This window comes from Acipenser ruthenus, chromosome 5 (assembly GCF_902713425.1).
Source record: "Acipenser ruthenus chromosome 5, fAciRut3.2 maternal haplotype, whole genome shotgun sequence".
Classification (NCBI taxonomy): domain Eukaryota; kingdom Metazoa; phylum Chordata; class Actinopteri; order Acipenseriformes; family Acipenseridae; genus Acipenser; species Acipenser ruthenus.
Genome location: NC_081193.1, coordinates 42,710,015 through 42,728,605, shown reverse-complemented (window position 1 = coordinate 42,728,605; position 18,591 = coordinate 42,710,015). Strand labels below are relative to the sequence as shown.

The 18,591-nt window shown below is 36.4% G+C and overlaps 1 protein-coding gene across 1 annotated transcript in view; it reads left to right on the top strand.

The window, feature by feature from the left end:
* The window catches only part of LOC117402329 (disks large-associated protein 2), a 199,451-nt gene that overhangs the window by 106,417 nt on the left and 74,443 nt on the right, over positions 1–18,591 (top strand). Inside the window, exon 3 of the mRNA XM_034003367.3 lies at positions 3,540–4,594. Coding sequence (XP_033859258.2) covers positions 3,608–4,594 — 987 coding nt within the window. The 5' untranslated portion in view covers positions 3,540–3,607. The remainder of the gene's footprint in view (positions 1–3,539; positions 4,595–18,591) is intronic.

Here is an 18,591-nt window from a genome sequence, read left to right as displayed (position 1 = left end):
CTGGGCGGCGTTCGGCCAATTGTACGCCACTCGGGAGCCCCAGTTCTTGCTGGTTGAATGAGGAATGCAACACTACATCTCCCAGAATACCATAGCTATCCATGAACACTGATTGACTGACAAACAGTTAAACTAATACACCTGTTAGTAATTTAACAAGCCAGGCAAGTATCAAAGACAATAGCTGTATGTGTGAAGGTAAGGACTTGTGTATTGACCGTAATACGGTGTATGTTACAACAAACTACAGTAATCCTCGGTGTATCTGCCTGTCACACTTTTATCCGCCATGACTAAGCTCTTCAGCAGCATTAGTTTATTATTGAACAAAGAAGATTAGTTCAGAGATTGTAGAGTTTTCATACACTGTGTTGTATGTGATCAGTGCGATGCTATTGCTGGTAGTGTCATGTGAGCTGTTCAGTGTATTGATATGTAAATAAATCCTGTTCCTCTGCGGGACATACCAACTTCAACCTCTGTCTCAATCTCCTGCAGCACTCAGTCACTCAGCAGCAAATGTACTGCACGCATCCACACAGCAGACGGCTACTACCCTGTCACAAGCATTAATACCCTGTATCTTTCTAAACAAGGGATTTAAGGGAGCTCCCTGATAAAAGCTGAATCTCAAAACAATAATTGTGTGAATATAGTTATTGTTACAGCTGTGTATAATGGTATTTAAAACAGGATTCATTTATCTGACATTTTACATATCTGCCCTTACTGTGGTCCCACCGCAGTCAGGTACGTGACAGATTATTGTCTATTACATTTGTGATTTGTGAATAATATATTTAAAGTCAGTAAGCCAGATTAGTGGTCTGACTGAATGTTAGGGATCCTGTTAAGTTTAGTTAGCACTCCAAAACAGGAGCTAGGATTTATTTTTGTTTTGTATTGTTTGAAAAAAAAAAAAAAAAGTTTCCACTTGGAAAAGGGATACTGCAGAACAAATAAACATACAGCTACCATACCTGTTTAAAACCATACTTTGTTGTCGACAGTGCTTTATCCACCAGACAGTGTTAGGAACCCAGAACTGTGTTGTACTGTAAATAAAGAAGCTTTGTCACAATTTGTAATTATGAAAACTTTCTTTACATTATATTATAATTGTATTACATTTAGCAAACAGTATGAAATGTTAAACTGAAATCGCAAGCCCTTTTCCAAGTGTTACATTTGAAATGTGTAATACTATAACTTAACTAATTGTTGAAATGATTGTTGCTTAAAGAAATGGTGTTTGCTTTTCTGTTGAAATGTCCATTGACACTGCAGCTTTTACATAAGTTCCCTTTTGTCCTTTACCATTTCCACCACAAATTCTGTACATTCTTTCACATATTTATCAGTAGATTTTCTCTTTCTCCCCATTTTGTGTGTGTTTAACAAACAGCAGCCAATAACAAACATACTAATTGAAACACTAGAAAAAGCCTTTTGCACATTCTGTCTCACCAGGATGTGTTGGGAAATGGAGTTCAAGATAAAAACAAGTCAAAATTCCGCTTTTATTGGCTTTAAAAAATAAATTCCGGCATTGTAAACTTGGCATTTGGCAGTCCTTATGCATATTACAAACAAATACCTTTGCAAAGTGTTACAATCATGTCAAAGCCACAGAAGGCACAGGTACTGTACAATATTGCCATGGTGTCACAACAGTATGCCTCAGCACTACCCACCCAGAAGGAATAACGTTCCAACTAGATGAACAAATTATATCACTATGCCCATCCAGTCCCTTACCTCACTGAGAGACTGCCAGAGTAAAGCTGCCAATTAGTATCAACTGTGACTTTGATGAAGACACCTGCTTTCTAGGAACTGGACTAAGGAACACATTTTACACAGGTCCCAGCATCAGATAGAAATCAACTGTACTACTATGTAAATTGACACTGCAGGAAAAACAAGCTATGATATTCTGAATTTTGTATTGGTTTTTAACCGATTTTTATCATATTGCTCGTTTTGATTGTAACCTTTTGACCAGTGTTTTAGCAGATTAAATTAAATAAATAACAGTTTTACCAATCTAATACAGTGCTTAGCTAAAGAAAAGGAGCAGCTATTGAGATCAATCTATATTTTAAAAATAGTACTTAAATATACAAAGAATATACAGATATTGCCATCACACTATGAAATTTTGTTTACATCATAATTCAAGGGCTTATGTTCCCATCCCCTGGGTAAACATTTGCTTGTACATTACTAACAGGAACGTAAAGAGAGCAGAGATAAAACTTGATTTAAGGCCAAACACTGCAGGCTAACATTATGAATAATAAGGCAACTGCAGAAAAATGTAAAATATACATCTGACTACATTTTGGAAGTCTGTCCAGGACATTTACTGACTTAAGCAGTCCTCATAAGAACATTTTGATAAATCATTAAATATCCTAGTATTTGACTTTGTGTTATGCAGGTTCATCTGTGAACATTCAATTCAAAGCAAAATTGATATGACAGTTAATTAAACGTTAGGATTAAAACTGAGGTTTAAGATTAGGGTGGGTAAGGTTAGGTTAGTTATCCATCTATTTGAAGCTATTTCATCTTATTATCAGGTCTCCCTTTTCAGTATGGACCTGTGTAGCAGGGGGTTTTGTCATGTGTGTGTGGGTTGTCACTGGAAAATACTGAGTCAGACACAGAGCATTGGGTGTTGTCACGCCGCACATGTGAGCATATTTAATAAACATGAGTACTGACACTAGGGTACCAGCAATGGTAGCCCTAATGTCACATTTAATAAAGAAAATAAAGCTAATGTTTTTTAGTAGTAGGTTACTGGAGCAGGACGTTTCTTTTAGTGGGACTAGCGCTCACCTTGTGTGGCAAACTTTTATTTTTAGCTTTGTTTTCTTTATTAAATGTGACACTAGGGCTACCATTGCTGGTACCCTAGTGTCAGCACTTGAGTATTAAATCTGCGCGCCTGTGTGGTGCGTCAATACCCAGTGCTCTGTGTCTGCCTCAGTCTTGTTCAGTGACGACCCACTTGGGTAACAAACCCCCCTTGTTACAACCTATCACCCATTGTGGACACATTTACCTCTACTCATTTAAAATATAATTTTAACAAACCTAAGTCAGTGTTGGGAAAATATATAGATCTTAGAATATTAAACCAATGTGTCAGTCAACCATTCATCACAATTTACACAGCATATAAAGTTCATGTCCGGAAGAGAGGTTAAGGAACATAATGTGTGGTTAGTAGCTGATTTGACTATTCAGGGAAACTTGGTTGTAAAAGCAGCCTTCCATGTCACATTACACATACCACTAAAGATGCTTTCTGCACTTTGGACAGAGATGTCAATATTAAGTATCCTATTCTTTATGATAAATCTCAGGTCATCTTCCTTGAGGTTAAAGTTATCCTTAAGAGGAGTAAGGTCTAATTACAATAACAGACAATGCAAACAATTTTCAAGACTTGTCTAGTTTGCGTCTAGCTGTTGAATTTTGACGTATAAAACTGTATGTAATCATGCATCTCGTTTTGATTTTGACAGACCAGCAGTATTCCTGGTCACCTTCTCAGCACTTCAATGAGGACAGATACTCTCCTGCACCAAGGAGTATGAAGGGTCTATCTGGCAGCCGAACTCAGCCACAGCTAAGTTCAGGACACACTTGTGGCTTAGCGGAATGTGAACATTCCCACGACCATATCCACCATGGGCAGGACTCGAGGCAATCATATTTACTTAGCCCTACGGACAGCTGCCAAATGGACCACCATCGCTGCTCGCCTCGTAGCTCCGTCCACTCAGATTGCATGATGATGCCTATGGTGATGGGAGACCACATCTCAAGCAGCACTTTCCCAAGAATGCACTACAGCTCTAATTACGACACCAGGGATGACTGTGCCGTGTCACATGCCGGCAGCAAGATTAACCGAATCCCAGCAAACCTCTTGGATCAGTTTGAAAAGCAGCTGCCACTGCACAGAGATGGCTTCCACACCCTGCAGTACCAGAGAACATCCACCACAGAGCAGCGCAGTGAAAGCCCTGGAAGAATACGGCACCTTGTCCACTCAGTCCAAAAACTGTTTACAAAGTCTCACTCTTTGGAGGGGTCTTCAAAAAGTAACATGAATGGAACTAAGGGAGACAGCAGAGGTGACAGCCACCATCACAGTCACCACTCGAAACACAGTAAAAGGAGTAAAAGTAAGGAGAGAAAGCCGGACTCCAAGCATAGATCAGGTATGGGCTGGTGGAGCTCTGATGACAACCTGGATAGTGACAGCACTTACAGAACACCGAGTGTCATGAGTAGGCATCACATTGACCATATCAGCCACTGTTACCCGGAATCTATGCAAGGCCACTTTGGAGACTTTACCCTAAAGACTTCAAAAAGTAACAATGACGTTAAATGTTCAGCCTGTGAAGGGCTGGCCATGGCACCTGAAGGAAAGTTCATGAAAAGGAGCTCATGGTCAACTCTAACTGTGAGCCAAGCCAAGGAGGCTTATCGCAAGTCATCACTACATCTGGAAAAGCCAATGATGCATCAGGATATTAAACCATCCCTGAGGCCATGCCATTACCTACAGGTAAGAAACTAGTTTCATAACATTTCCCTTGCTGGTTGTTGTTCCTTTGGAGAACAAAATTGGTGAGTTATTGAATAAGCCATATCTAAATATGTTGCATAGCTTTTAATAGCTTGCCTACATTTCTTGCTGAACAAAATTAGTAGATTGTGTTGCATGGCAGGCTTGTGCTTCTGACGAATGAGCTTCTTTCTGCTTTTCACTTTTTATATTTGATTGATTGTTTACTGTGGCACAGAGTTAGACACACTGGTAAATTACTTGTCTTAATTTGAACCATCTCCTAAATTGCTTTGTATATATTACCATTACCATTTAGAATTAGCCTTTAGCACCAGATACACTAACTATATCCTTTCAAACAGAAATGAACTGTAAGCAGTTTTGTTACATTGATTTTGTCTTCTCATACTTCCTGAAATAACTGGATTATTTTTAAATTTATTGCCTTGTCAAGTTAACATAGTTTTGTCCTCTACAGATTGCTTTTTTGTTAGCAACCTGACATTTTGATTACACTGCTATTCAATCCAAATTTAATCTAGAAAACAATCTGTTCTTTTTCTAACATACAGTCACAGACAAAAGTATTGGCACCCATTCAATAAAGCATGTTACATACAAGCATTTAGTGAACAGTATCCACTAACTAATATGACAAAGACCAAAATACACTATTTCTGGTAGTTTAACCATCTTTATTGAAAAAAATAAAAGCACTTAAGCAATTTCAAATATTTGTTCATGGCAAAAGTATTGGTACTTTTAAATTAAAAGTCTGGCAAAATTGAATAGAACTAATTAAAAAATATATCCATTGATTGAAAACCATTACACAGTAACTAAGCTGCAGTATCAAGTCAATAGATTAGGACCAGATTTATTAATTAGTGGCTAATGTTCACTAAATGCTTGTATTTAACATGTTTTCTTGAATGATCTTCTATTAAGTGTAGGGTGCCAATACTTTTGTCTGCAACTGTAGCTTTGTAAACTCTATTTATATAAGGTCATGTTTACGTAGATGTGGAAAGAGATTCCAAAAAATAAGTCTGTTCTAAGAACAAAACAGGATAGTATTTCCACAATGAATGTCTCTGGGAGTCTGGATTTTACAGGTCACTTACAATAAACAGTTTATATCCAGTCATGAATTCATATTTGGTTCAGTTACCTACTGACACACTTTCCAGTTTTTTTTTTTTTTTTTTTTTTTAAATGTAGTGACCTAGGCTGGCAAAAGTAGTTTTGAAAATCTCTTCTGTACAGTAAGTTGCACAAAGTGCCTGTACATATGACTGCATTGACAACAACATTTATGGATGATTAACGCTAAATTGAACCCTATTGATGTGTCGTAATTACCCTTATACATTGTGTACCACTATACATTTGCACAGTGATTTCACAGTTTTCCCATGCTTTTCCTGTGGTTATACTGTGAATTTATCATAGTTTATCATAGTTTAACATGGTTTGCCATGTTTTTGAATAGGCGCTTCACCATAACTCTGGGCTTTACAATCATTACCTATGCTATACTATGCTTCCATTATGATTTATTACACTATGTTTTACTATAGTAAACTTGGTAACGCTTTATATTGCATGGCATAAATTAATATTACATAGATATGCAATTGCATATTAAATTAATGTTAAATGTATTTTCAATTAAAAACATGTAAACAATGGGAAATTATTACATATTTTCAAGGGTAACAAAACGTAATATAAATAGACGCGATATGCAGTTACATTTTCAATCAACATTTGGTTAACATTTACCAATAAACCAGCTATTGCATATTTATTAAATATTAATTTAACATTAATTTAATATGCAATTGCATATCTATTTAATATTAATTTATGCCACAGAATATAAAGCGTTACCATAAGGGGTAAAGATGCATCTACTTAAAAAAAATAATAATAATAAAGGGAATGTCCTACTTTAACTACCTTCCCTCCTTCAGAGTTGGTTTACAAAAATGTTGGTAAAGCAACAGTAAATGCTTCATGAGTAGGATATTGCATATTAAATAATCACATGCTGTTGCTAGGATCCATGCTCATCAAAAGAATGTCTATCTGCTACTGTAACATGAAACTTCTGGTGGATTCAAGCCGAGATAAAACGGCAACAGGCATTCATTATTATTGACATTACAGGAAACCAGCTGATGAACAATTATAATAATAAATATGTAGTGCTACAAATAGAGAATGACATGACATTGCTGTGGTGTTTGTAAGCAACATTATTAATCTTATGATGCTGACGCGTTCGATGTCTATTCAAGAAAGATTAGCATTTTATAAAAGGCAGTTAGAAATGTCTTTATAAAATTAACATAAGACTGGAAAACATGTGAAAGAGTTATAGTGTTGCAGTTGTATACAGGGCAGAACAATTGTAATGGTAAAAATGTAGTTTTATGAATAAATTTAGCTATAGTCTGCACTAAACACCCATTAAATGTGACTCAAACTTGTGATAGTTAAAGATGGATAATTGTGTTTAATCAATCATTCAATCACCCCTAATAAACCAGGCATATAGATAGAGCTTTATCTCTAACCTCTTAACTCTTTCCCACTGAAACGCTTTGGAGTGGCTTGCTACAGCACCTTCCCAGGAGCTATGGTTCTGACCCCATAAAACAGGTGCTTAAGCCCTTTCACACACAAATGGCGCTATTGAGCTGTCTCAGATGTAAAACAAAATCTTTGAAATACCCATTCACACAGCACTAAATTGCGCAATCTATGCCGGTATAATACCTTCACCCTTTCACACAGACAAAGGGATCATGTGAGTACAACTTTCAAACCTGTCAGTCAACAAATCGTTTTCATGACAATGGCGATTCGCCCGTAAATTACAGCATTACTATAGCGTAGGTAGGTAAGGGGCGTGTATGCAGTGCTTAATTTGTGCCGGGGCACAGCCCCGGAACCTCTGGGCATGCAGTCATAGTGCCGGTATCTCTAGGTAAAAATCTAGAAGAGACAGTCCGCTGCCACGTTTGTAGCCTACTTTAAATTACTTTACGATTTCAGTTTGAGTGCCTTTAAGTAAGATGACATTGGCTGCAACTCTGTTGTCGCTTTTTATACACAAATAAGCTTACTTGATTTGAAAAATGTCATGAACGATACAAGCAACTTCTTACACTATTTGGTTTGATTAAATGAGTAGTACACAACAAAATAAGAAAGCTCAACATTAACTTCAACAAAGAACAACGACAACTTTTTAATGAAAAAACAAATATTGTAGCCCACTTCAATAGGATCATTACCTGTTATATTATACTAAACCAAAACAATAACATTAATAACAGCTGGTTCTCTTGCCTTTTTCAATGAATATAATTTCATTAATAGAGAATAAAAACATACTAAGTTAACAACTACCTAGCCTAAGTTTAATTAATCGTTTTTGTAATCAACCAGCACATCGCTGATAATAGTGCAAACCGTGGGTCAAACCAATGTATGTGTTGGGGTGCGTTTTTTCATCAATGTCGTCCTTTTAGAGTGCATTTGAAATTTGTTTTTTAAACCATTTAAATGCAAAACCATAACAAAACATGTATACAGGCTTTTTTTTATTTGTAATTATTTGTCCTGCAGTTGCCTTTAATTAATTTCTCTGCACACACTACTACTTTGTATATGATGTAGAATAAATGAATGTAAACATCTAACACTAGTACGTACAATACTGTCAGAATTCTCGCACATACTCTTTTTATTTATATATGTATGCTCTGAGCACACTCTTAAACTCAGGGGAGACATTCAAGGAGGACAGACATGTTTTAAACTCCTGTAGTGGTTTTGTTCGTGCACTGGGCGGGCTATATGTCCAGACAACTTTTTAATATTCAAGAAAATCACTGACTCATTTAATTTGAAGTTTTAACGAATCAGAGCAGTAGTAGTGCTCTTTTCGGCTTATTAAAAGCTTTAAAAATTGGATTGTTTGGTTGCGCAGACCACCATAAATCCCAAGTAAAAAGCAGTCTGGGCAATCCAGTGCTTTACAGGTTTAACAGCATTAGTACTTCAATACAGTAATACAGATATGGTTATCATATATTTAGCTGTTGGGTTATAAAATGCAAAAAGCTAAAAACGAAAAATCTACATCAAATGGTGTGACCACCCTTTGCCTTCAAAACAGCATCAATTCTTCTAGGTACACTTGCACACAGTTTTTGAAGGAACTCGGCAGGTAGGTTGGCCCAAACATCTTGGAGAACTAACCACAGTTCTTCTGTGGATTTAGGCAGCCTCAGTTGCTTCTCTCTCTTCATGTAATCCCAGACAGACTCGATGATGTTGAGATCAGGGCTCTGTGGGGGCCATACCATCACTTCCAGGACTCCTTGTTCTTCTTTACGCTGAAGATAGTTCTTAATGACTTTCGCTGTATGTTTGGGGTCGTTGTCATGCTGCAGAATAAATTTGGGGCCAATCAGATGCCTCCCTGATGGTATTGCATGATGGATAAGTATCTGCCTGTACTTCTCAGCATTGAGGAGACCGTGAATTCTGACCAAATCCCCAACTCCATTTGCAGAAATGCAGCCCCAAACTTGCAAGGAACCTCCACCATGCTTCACTGTTGCCTGCAGACACTCATTCGTGTACCGCTCTCCAGCCTTTCGGCGAACAAACTGCCTTCTGCTACAGCCAAATATTTCAAATTTTGACTCATCAGTCCAGAGCACCTGCTGCCATTTTTCTGCACCCCAGTTCCTGTGTTTTCGTGCATAGTTGAGTTGTTTGGCCTTGTTTCCACGTCGGAGGTATGGCTTTTTGGCCGCAAGTCTTCCATGAAGGCCACTTCTGACCAGACTTCTCCGGACAGTAGATGGGTGTACCAGGGTCCCACTGTTTTCTGCCAATTCTGAGCTGATGGCACTGCTGGACATCTTCCGATTGCGAAGGGAAGTAAGCATGATGTGGCTTTCATCTGCTGCAGTAAGTTTCCTTGGCCGACCACTGCGTCTACGGTGCCTCAACATTGCCCGCTTGGACAGCACATTTGGAAACCCCTGTCTGCCTTGAAATTTCTGCCTGGGAGAGACCTTGCTGATGCAGTATAACTACCTTGTGTCTTGTTGCTGTGCTCAGTCTTGCCATGGTGTATGACTTTTGACAGTAAACTGTCTTCAGCAACCTCACCTTGTTAGCTGAGTTTGGCTGTTCCTCACCCAGTTTTATTCCTCCTACACAGCTGTTTCTGTTTCAGTTAATGATTGTGTTTCAACCTACATATTGAATTGATGATCATTAGCACCTGTTTGGTATAATTGTTTAATCATACACCTGACTATATGCCTACAAAATCCCTGACTTTGTGCAAGTGTACCTAGAAGAATTGATGCTATTTTGAAAGCAATTTTTTGCAGCTCTTTTAAAATCTGGCAGGATTTAATGGCCGGAGTTTAGTTCTAAAGTGTCTAACAGTTTTTTTTAGCCGTAATAGCAATGTGTGTAAGTCAAGAATGTTTTGCAAAATGCTTGCAGCCTTTATTTTCATTCATTGTAATTATGTGTTCGTGGCAATTGCTTTAAAATATGAACAATGATTAAAATAGACTTATTCTTTGGCCAATATATATATATATATATATATATATATATATATATATATATATATATATATATATATATGTATATGTATATATGTATATATATATATATATATATATATATATATATATATATATGTATATATATATATATATATATATATATATATATATATATATATATATATATATATATATATATATATACACACTGTATATTACCCCACAACTTCCAAGTGAAAAAAATATTCTAGAAATTTGTAAAAAATTAATTAAAAATAAAAACAAAACTGAAATAGCTTGGTTGGATAAGTGTCCACCCCACTTGTAATAGCAATCCTAAATGAGCTCAGGTGTAAACAATCACCTTTAAAATCACACACCAAGTTAAGTGGCCTCCACCTGTGTTAAATCATAGTGATTCACATGATTTCAGGATAAATTCAGCAGTTCTTGTAAGTTCCCTCTGCTGGGTAGTGCATTTCAAAGCAAAGACTCAACCATGAGCACCAAGGCGCTTTCAAAAGAACTCGGGGACAACGTTGTTGAAAGGCACATATCAGGGGATGGGTATAAAAAATATCAAAGGCCTTGAATATCCCTTGGAGCATGGTTAGGACGATTATTAAGAACTGGAAGGTGTATGGCACCACCAAGACCCTGCCTAGATCAGACCGTCCCTCCAAACTGGATGACCAAGCAAGAAGGAGACTGATCAGAGAGGCTAGCAAGAGGCCAATGGCAACTTTGCAAGAGCTACAGGCGTTTATGGCCAAGACTGGTTAAAGTGCGCATTTGACAACAATATCGCAAGCACTCCACAAATCTGGCCTGTATGGTAGGGAATCAAGAAGGAAGCCATTACTCAAGAAAGCCCACCTTGAATCCTGTTTTGAAGTATGCAAAAAAACACTCAGGAGGTTCGTAGCCATGTGGCAAAAAGTTTTGTGGTCTGACGAAACTAAAATTGAACTTTTTGGTCTAAATGCAAAGCGTTATGTTTGGCGCAAACCCAACACAGCGCATCACCCAAAGAACACCATCCCTACTGTGAAGCATGGTGGTGGCAGCATCATGTTATGGGGATGTTTCTCATCGGCAGGGACTGGGGCACTTGTCAGGATAGAAGGGAAAATGAATGGAGCAAAGTACAGAAAAGTCTTTGAGGAAAACCTGCTGCCCTCTGCAAGAAAGCTGAAACTGGGCCGGAAGTTCACCTTTCAGCATGACAACGACCCAAAGCACACAGCCAAAGCTACACTGGAGCGGCTAAGGAACAAAAAGGTAAATGTCCTTGAGTGGCCCAGTCAGAGCCCCAACCTAAATCCAATCGAAAATTTGTGGCATGACTTGAAGATTGCTGTCCATCAACGCTCCCCAAGGAACTTGACAGAGCTTGAACAGTTTTGTAAAGAAGAATGGTCAAATATTGCCAAATCTAGGTGTGCAAATTTGGTACAGACCTATCCCAACAGACTCACAGCTGTAATTGCTGCCAAAGGTGCTTCCACCAAGTATAAACTCAGGGGGGTGGAGACTTATCCAATTATGCTCTTTCAGTTTTGTATTTTTAATATATAATGTTTTTCTCAATAAAAACTTTTTTCCCCTTAACAGTGTGGCGTATGGTGTGTATATAAGTGGAAAAGAATCCTCATTTAAATGCATGAAACTCTGAGGCACTGACACAACAAAATGTGAAAAAAGTTAAAGGGGGTTGTAGCAGGGCAGGGCCCTGCCTGTAAATATTGTTGATGTGTGGTGATTTCGTGGTGGTTGGCAGGGATGGGGTTAATTTCCTATCCCTGCCAAAATACATGTGAGAATGTGGCTGGAGCTAATTGAATAATTGATAATTAGGCTCCAGCCACATGCTATAAAAAAGGGGAAAATCCTTTGTTTGGTGGAGGTGTTTTGGGTGAGTGGTTGTTTGTTTGTGCTGTGTTTATTTTTGGAAAAAAAAATAAAAAAATAAATAAATAAATAAATAAATAAATAAATAAATAAATAAAAAAGTAGTGTAGTGAAGGCTAATGCCCAGCCTACCTTTTTTGTATTTTGTTAAACCTTTTGTTTTGGCCCTTGCGCCAGTTATTTTGTGATTTGTTTTATTGTGAAAGTTCTGTTTTGTTTAGCTGTTTTATTTTTGCTCTGTGAGCAGTGTTTTGTTTGACTTTTTGATTTCTTTTTGTGATTAAACAGCGCAGAAGCGCGTTAACTGCAGTTCCTTGTCTCTGAGTCTCTTTGCCTGCCGAATAACATCTGGGCCCACAACACTACCCTGTCACAGGGGTGCAGACTTTCGATAGGCACTGTGTGTATGTGTGTAATATATATATATATATATATATATATATATAATTATAGAATAATAATTCCATTTGGGTCGAGTAATTTATGAACTGTCACAGAAACCCGAAATGGAATTGTTTTCCTGTAACTCACTGAAGAGGCCCATTTATTATTTTTTTATAATACATGGATACCCTTGTGATGCTAATATTTAAGAAGATGAGGTTCAACAGTACATTTGGGGTTTTTTTAAACAGTGTTTCTGTGCTGTACAGAAGTTCTATGTCATTAGCTGTTAGTGCTTCAGCTTTATTTGGATGATTGCCTTTACCTTGTTTTAGTTTTCCGTTCCTCTCCAGTTTCTCTGAGATACAAATGTACCAGCTTTACATTTTTTTTTTTTTTTTTTTTTAAACGTATTCTCATTTTGTTGATCATTAATGAACATTTCTGTACCGTGGGTGTTGTCGAGTTATTGAAAATGAGACATTTTGTGTTTGAATTGAAAGTGATGGTCTTGAGCAGTCGAATGGGTCAAAGTTCAAGAATATTTTCTTCTAGAGGAATTATCACTTTTTGATCACGACTGTGGTATTATGCCTTTTTTTTCAAATGGCTCAGGATGCAAATATAGCCTTCATCCATGTATTATACAGTAATATATATATATATATATATATATATATATATATATATATATATACACACACACACACACACATAGTAGATGCCGGTTATTAGCAACCCTGATAAACCCAGGAATAAATCCCGTCCCACAGACTTTAATGTTAATGGAATTCTGATATTAGCAAATGCACACCACTTTATTACTAGTTGCCAGTGCTACAGAGTGCACTTGCATAATTTATGCACATACTTCATGCAGCTTTTATAACACACTGACTTCACAACTGCGTATTTCTGGCGGACAGAGGCAAATAAAAAATAAACAAACGCATAAATAAATGCCCACTGCAAGAGCATTTCCATTAACTTAATGGATATCCAAAAGTTTGCAAAAGACCAAAACAAGTTGCTATAAAGGTACTGTACAAGAGCAAGCTGTGAATGTACTTGCTACTGCTGCAGACAAAGGCCAGTAAGTATCTGAAGGCCACAGTTCATTGCTCATGGTAAAGAGGGAATCAAACATTTTGAATTAAAGTTAATAAAGTAATACATGGTCACAATAGCTAGGCCTAATTGTTGTATACTGTTAATTACCTGAAACTCACAATTGTGACACAAACATACATACTGTATGCTAATAGGGAAGACATTTTACATCAGATGAAGCAACAGTGCTCCTTTTCTTTTATAGTTTTTCTGTTCAGGTTTGAGATTTGTTTTTGTTTGGTTGTTTAATTTGCTCACACAGTACAGCATTCTCTTTTGTTCAAATCTTCTTTTATTGTTTGTATAATTGTATAATTTGTAAAAAAAAAAAAAAAAAAAAAAAAGATTTAATCTGATTTATGACCCAGGATCTGTGAATAAGAATATCAAAACAATCTGGATTATGTTGAAAAAACACACAGAATATGCTGTACATACAGAATATGCTGTACACTGTGCATAAAAATGACACTACCTGGGTGGGGTATGGATTATGGAGATATGCAGAGAACCAAGTACCCGTAACAAGTATGATGATTGTTCTGTGATCAAGAAATACAGGAGTACAAAGCGCATGACTTTTATGGTTAAAGCACTGTCTGATTGCTTTCCGAGTGCCAGAAATGTGTTTTTATAGCAATTATGAGTAGACAGTACTCCAGCCCACTTCTGAGTACCTATGCAAGTATGACCTCCGAGTACGAGAGTGAGTAACGGCTCCTGTGACAGAGCAGGCTGTTCTGAGTCATCATTTTGAGGTACGGTACTTGTAGGAAAGCGTTAATCTGGAGGACATGGTAAGGTTCCACTGTTTCTATATAAAAAGTGATATACTGTACATGTACTGGACTGGAGCTGTCCACATTTTAACTGGGGAAAAGTGTGCTGAAACTCAAGAATAAAGGGCTAAAAATACTGCATTTGTTCCTGGTTAGGGTTTTGTTTTGTTTTTTGTTTTTTTAAAAAAAAACGGTCAGTGGTGGTCTTGAGACTTACCAGTGAAAGAACTTGTTGCATTGGATTTTTCTTTTTCTTGCGAGACCTCTGCCAATGGATTTAACATGTGTTATTTGCTCCTTCTGGTCTCAGCTCCACTGCACACCCCTGAGAGTCAGTATACTTGACAAAGACCTACAAATGCGCTAACTCTACAGTATACTATTGAGAAATATGGCATTAAAAGGTCTTTAAACTGTGGGTATGCCATGAGCACATTTTGTGATAAAATGTGTTATTGAATTAGAAGAACTGAATATAGCGTGAAATAAATTGAAGGTTACAGATAGATCTGTTGCAGATAATGTAGCATACTGTTGTTCTTAATTATGAGCCCACCTGTAGCAGTGCAAAACACACAGGGCAGCAACACTCCATTCAAGAAAGATACAGTATATGGTTGATGTATTGCTTGTCATTTGGATGGCATACTAAGCACCAATGGGCACTTTGTTGAATGACCTTTACTTGCTATACAATATAGTTGATTGTGCCACGATTGTTCCAAAATGGATAAATGAAGTACCTTCCAATTCTGTTGAACAATGTCCCTTCAAATAAAGGTGTGCTTATTAGATTTTGGAGATGGCCTGATCAAAGGTGACTAACTGGTCTTTGGCCTTTTATTTTATAATATTGTACCCTACTGTACATATGATAGCTAAATGTGGTCTCTGTATTTCATAAGCATACTGGATAGAGGTAAGACAACGTTAACAGAGTGTTGTAAGTGACATGGAAATTATTTAAAATTATGGATGCCATCAATCATCTCTCACTATCCTGTGGCATAATTAGGGTTATTAATCACAATTAGCCACTGCAACCCCACTGATGTTTAATATAGGGGCTGACTGAGATGCTAAAGGTGATGTTGATGGAGATATAAAGTGACATTAAATGTGAAATAGTTTACATTTAGGGACAGGTCACACAGTTACTAGATGTGAGGTTTCCATGTAGTTTTCTTTCAGGAAGAGGAGTTCTCCTTCCAAATGCAAATAACCCAATTAATATTAAAATACAAGAGGGCATATTTAAATGTTTCTGTCTGGGTTCCACAACGTTTTTAGGTTGTGTTGAAGAGGTGCAAGTGCAGCTTGCCTCATTTGGCCACCAAAACCATATAATAAAAACACCAACATTCCATAAGAAAGTGCTGTGTACTATGCATGTAGTATTTGCTAAACATTTTTTGACTGTATATATATTTATTTATTATAAACCTATTATGCACATACATATATAATATATACAAGTTTTTCTACAAAACCGTACATTCAGTATTTTAGGGTAATGACATAAAAAATATCCAGTCAAAGTATTTAGTACATAACATTTTCAAAATACTGGTAGTAAATCTACAGATGCTTCTTAAGGCTAGTGTACAATTAGTTGCCTCTTATTGCTAGGGGATGTAATAGTCTAGGCTTAAAGCAATCTGCTATCCGTTTACCAAATGTGAAGATAACAAAAGTGCAAAGGATGAAAAAAAAATGCCTCTCTGTGCATTGCAGAGGGCTTCATTATTTATTTATTTATTTATTTATTTATTTATTTTCAGTATTTCAAAGGGCAACATTTTTTAAAATTTGTAGTAGCTTCAGTACTTTTTTTATATCTTTGCTTATAAAACAACTAAACTATAAAGTACTAGGCCTATCAAATGACAATAATTTGAAACGTTGAATAAATGGTGTCACATAAAACAAATACTGAATGAAGAGGTCTTTAAACCCCTCGTACTGTACGCTTATTTTTTTCCTGTTTGGTCAAAGACGCTTGACAGGGCAGTTGTTAATAAAGAATTGCTTGGTATTGCGTTTAGTTACAGTATAGTAGAAAGTTGCACAAGGTTATGTCACAAACAAGATTTTCACTGCTGAAGTGTCGTGAACATAAGGTACGGCTTTTGGACATGTTTCCATGCAAAATAAAAAAAAAAAAGAAAAACGTTTAGCTTAAGGCGATTTACGTACCACGTTTTGACCACTCACTTCAGCGCAATAATTTACATTTCCAATTAGATTTAACTTTTGCATTTAACAGAATTAGAGTAAGTTATCATAACCATGTAATTAAAGAGAACATTAAAATGACAGGGCCAGTTAAAAAGTTTCCAGAAATTACAAAGTTGTCTATCCTCAAATGAGAACAATGGCACTTAAGGGGTTGAACAATTTTTCAGAGCAGACCAATTTTACCATGGACAGGGACGTCTATAGATGTTAATTTATTATGACAGAAAGAAAAAATGCTTTTGGGTGAAAGCATCTGCTGCACCTGCATTTATTTATTTTTTGATCCATAGAAATCTTTATAAACCCTTGCAAAATTATTGTAGACATTCATGTCAAAATGCAGCCATGTGACACTATAAATAGAAATGCGTTTTGGAAAGGTGATGAATTTACAAGATAAATCATTCAGGCACAGGCCCAGTAAGCATGGTGCTCTCTGGGATGCTACCGAATTGTTCAGATTAATTCCGTTTCAAATTAATCTTTCCTAAATACTAAAACTGAAACATATATACCACATCAGAGTTATCAATTTCTCCTCATTCGTCCATCAGATTAGTTGCAGAATGTTTTCCTCTCTGTATACTCCTGTTCATAGGCACTGACTACCATGACAGCCTGTGTAACTTACAGCAGAGAAGCTGGCTGTGACATATCTGCTTCATTGTCCACTTCTGCCAGATTATGAGAGCAAATAGTTGAAGTGCGTTTTTACCATTTTAATAATGTAAGGTTGACATTTTTTGCCTGAGTGACAAGTGGCATTAAAGATGATCTTTAAAATCTGAAATATAAGAGTGTTTTCTACTAACTTTGTATTATTGATTATGCCTAGTTCACAAAGAAATCATTTTTGTTTGGTTTTAAAGTTGAAATGCCTTAGAAAGGACTTGATTTAAAGTAAATGAAGTGCTGGTGGATCTCCCAATGTTAAATGCATTCACAGTATAGCAGTAAAAAGGTAGTTTAGGAAACAAACCTTTTTCACGGCCCTTTGTTCTGGCTCCACTCATTAAACTACAGATTTCTAAGCATCTACTACTGCTAATATTTAATTAACCATATAAGCTAGCAACTTCATATTTTCAGTGTTATGGAAATGTATTTTAATTATCAAATATGCACAGGGGCAGTGTGTACCCCACCACAGTAATAAATCCACTTTTATCTAATTTAACAAAAGTCTTTTAATAACTAATGAATTATACATAGGGATCACTAATTGTTACAGAACTCACACTTTGGAGTAAAACACTTTGAAAGTAGCCCCTTTTATGTGTACAGTAAGCAGTTATTAAATAAAGATTGTCAGTAAAACTGACCATAATCAGAATACCTTAAGCAAGGAATATGTATTTGAGGAATAAAATTGATCCAACTTGGGATTCTAGTTCTAGGGAGGAATTGTTGCATTACAACAACATCCTCAGCAACTGATTTCTAGAAATACATGTTACAGCAACTGTAGTTCTCATCGGCTTCATCAGCTACTGTATTAGGATCCTACATCACAGGAATTAGTTGAATTTCACCAAGTTCAGTACTGTACATTCCCATAGCTTGTTCCATTATGGGAACCACTATTCTGGGATACACATAATACATTTGTATTGTATTATTTAAGCAATAGATAAAGTCATTGCCTTGGGTTAGCTGACCGTGTCAATAAGGTACACAGAGATCGATTACCATACAGGCAGCTACTACAGTAATACCCCATAATCATATATATATATATATATATATATATATATATATATATATATATATATATATATATATATATATATATATATATATATATATATATATATATTTTTTTTTTTTTTTTTTTTGAGACAGCAGGGAGGGGGTTAAAACCTCTCTGCAGTAAAAACATGTGCGGAATGCACATTTGTCTTGATTTATTTGATTTGTTAATTGTGTTATTATTAATTATCCCCTGCACCTGGTAGCCATT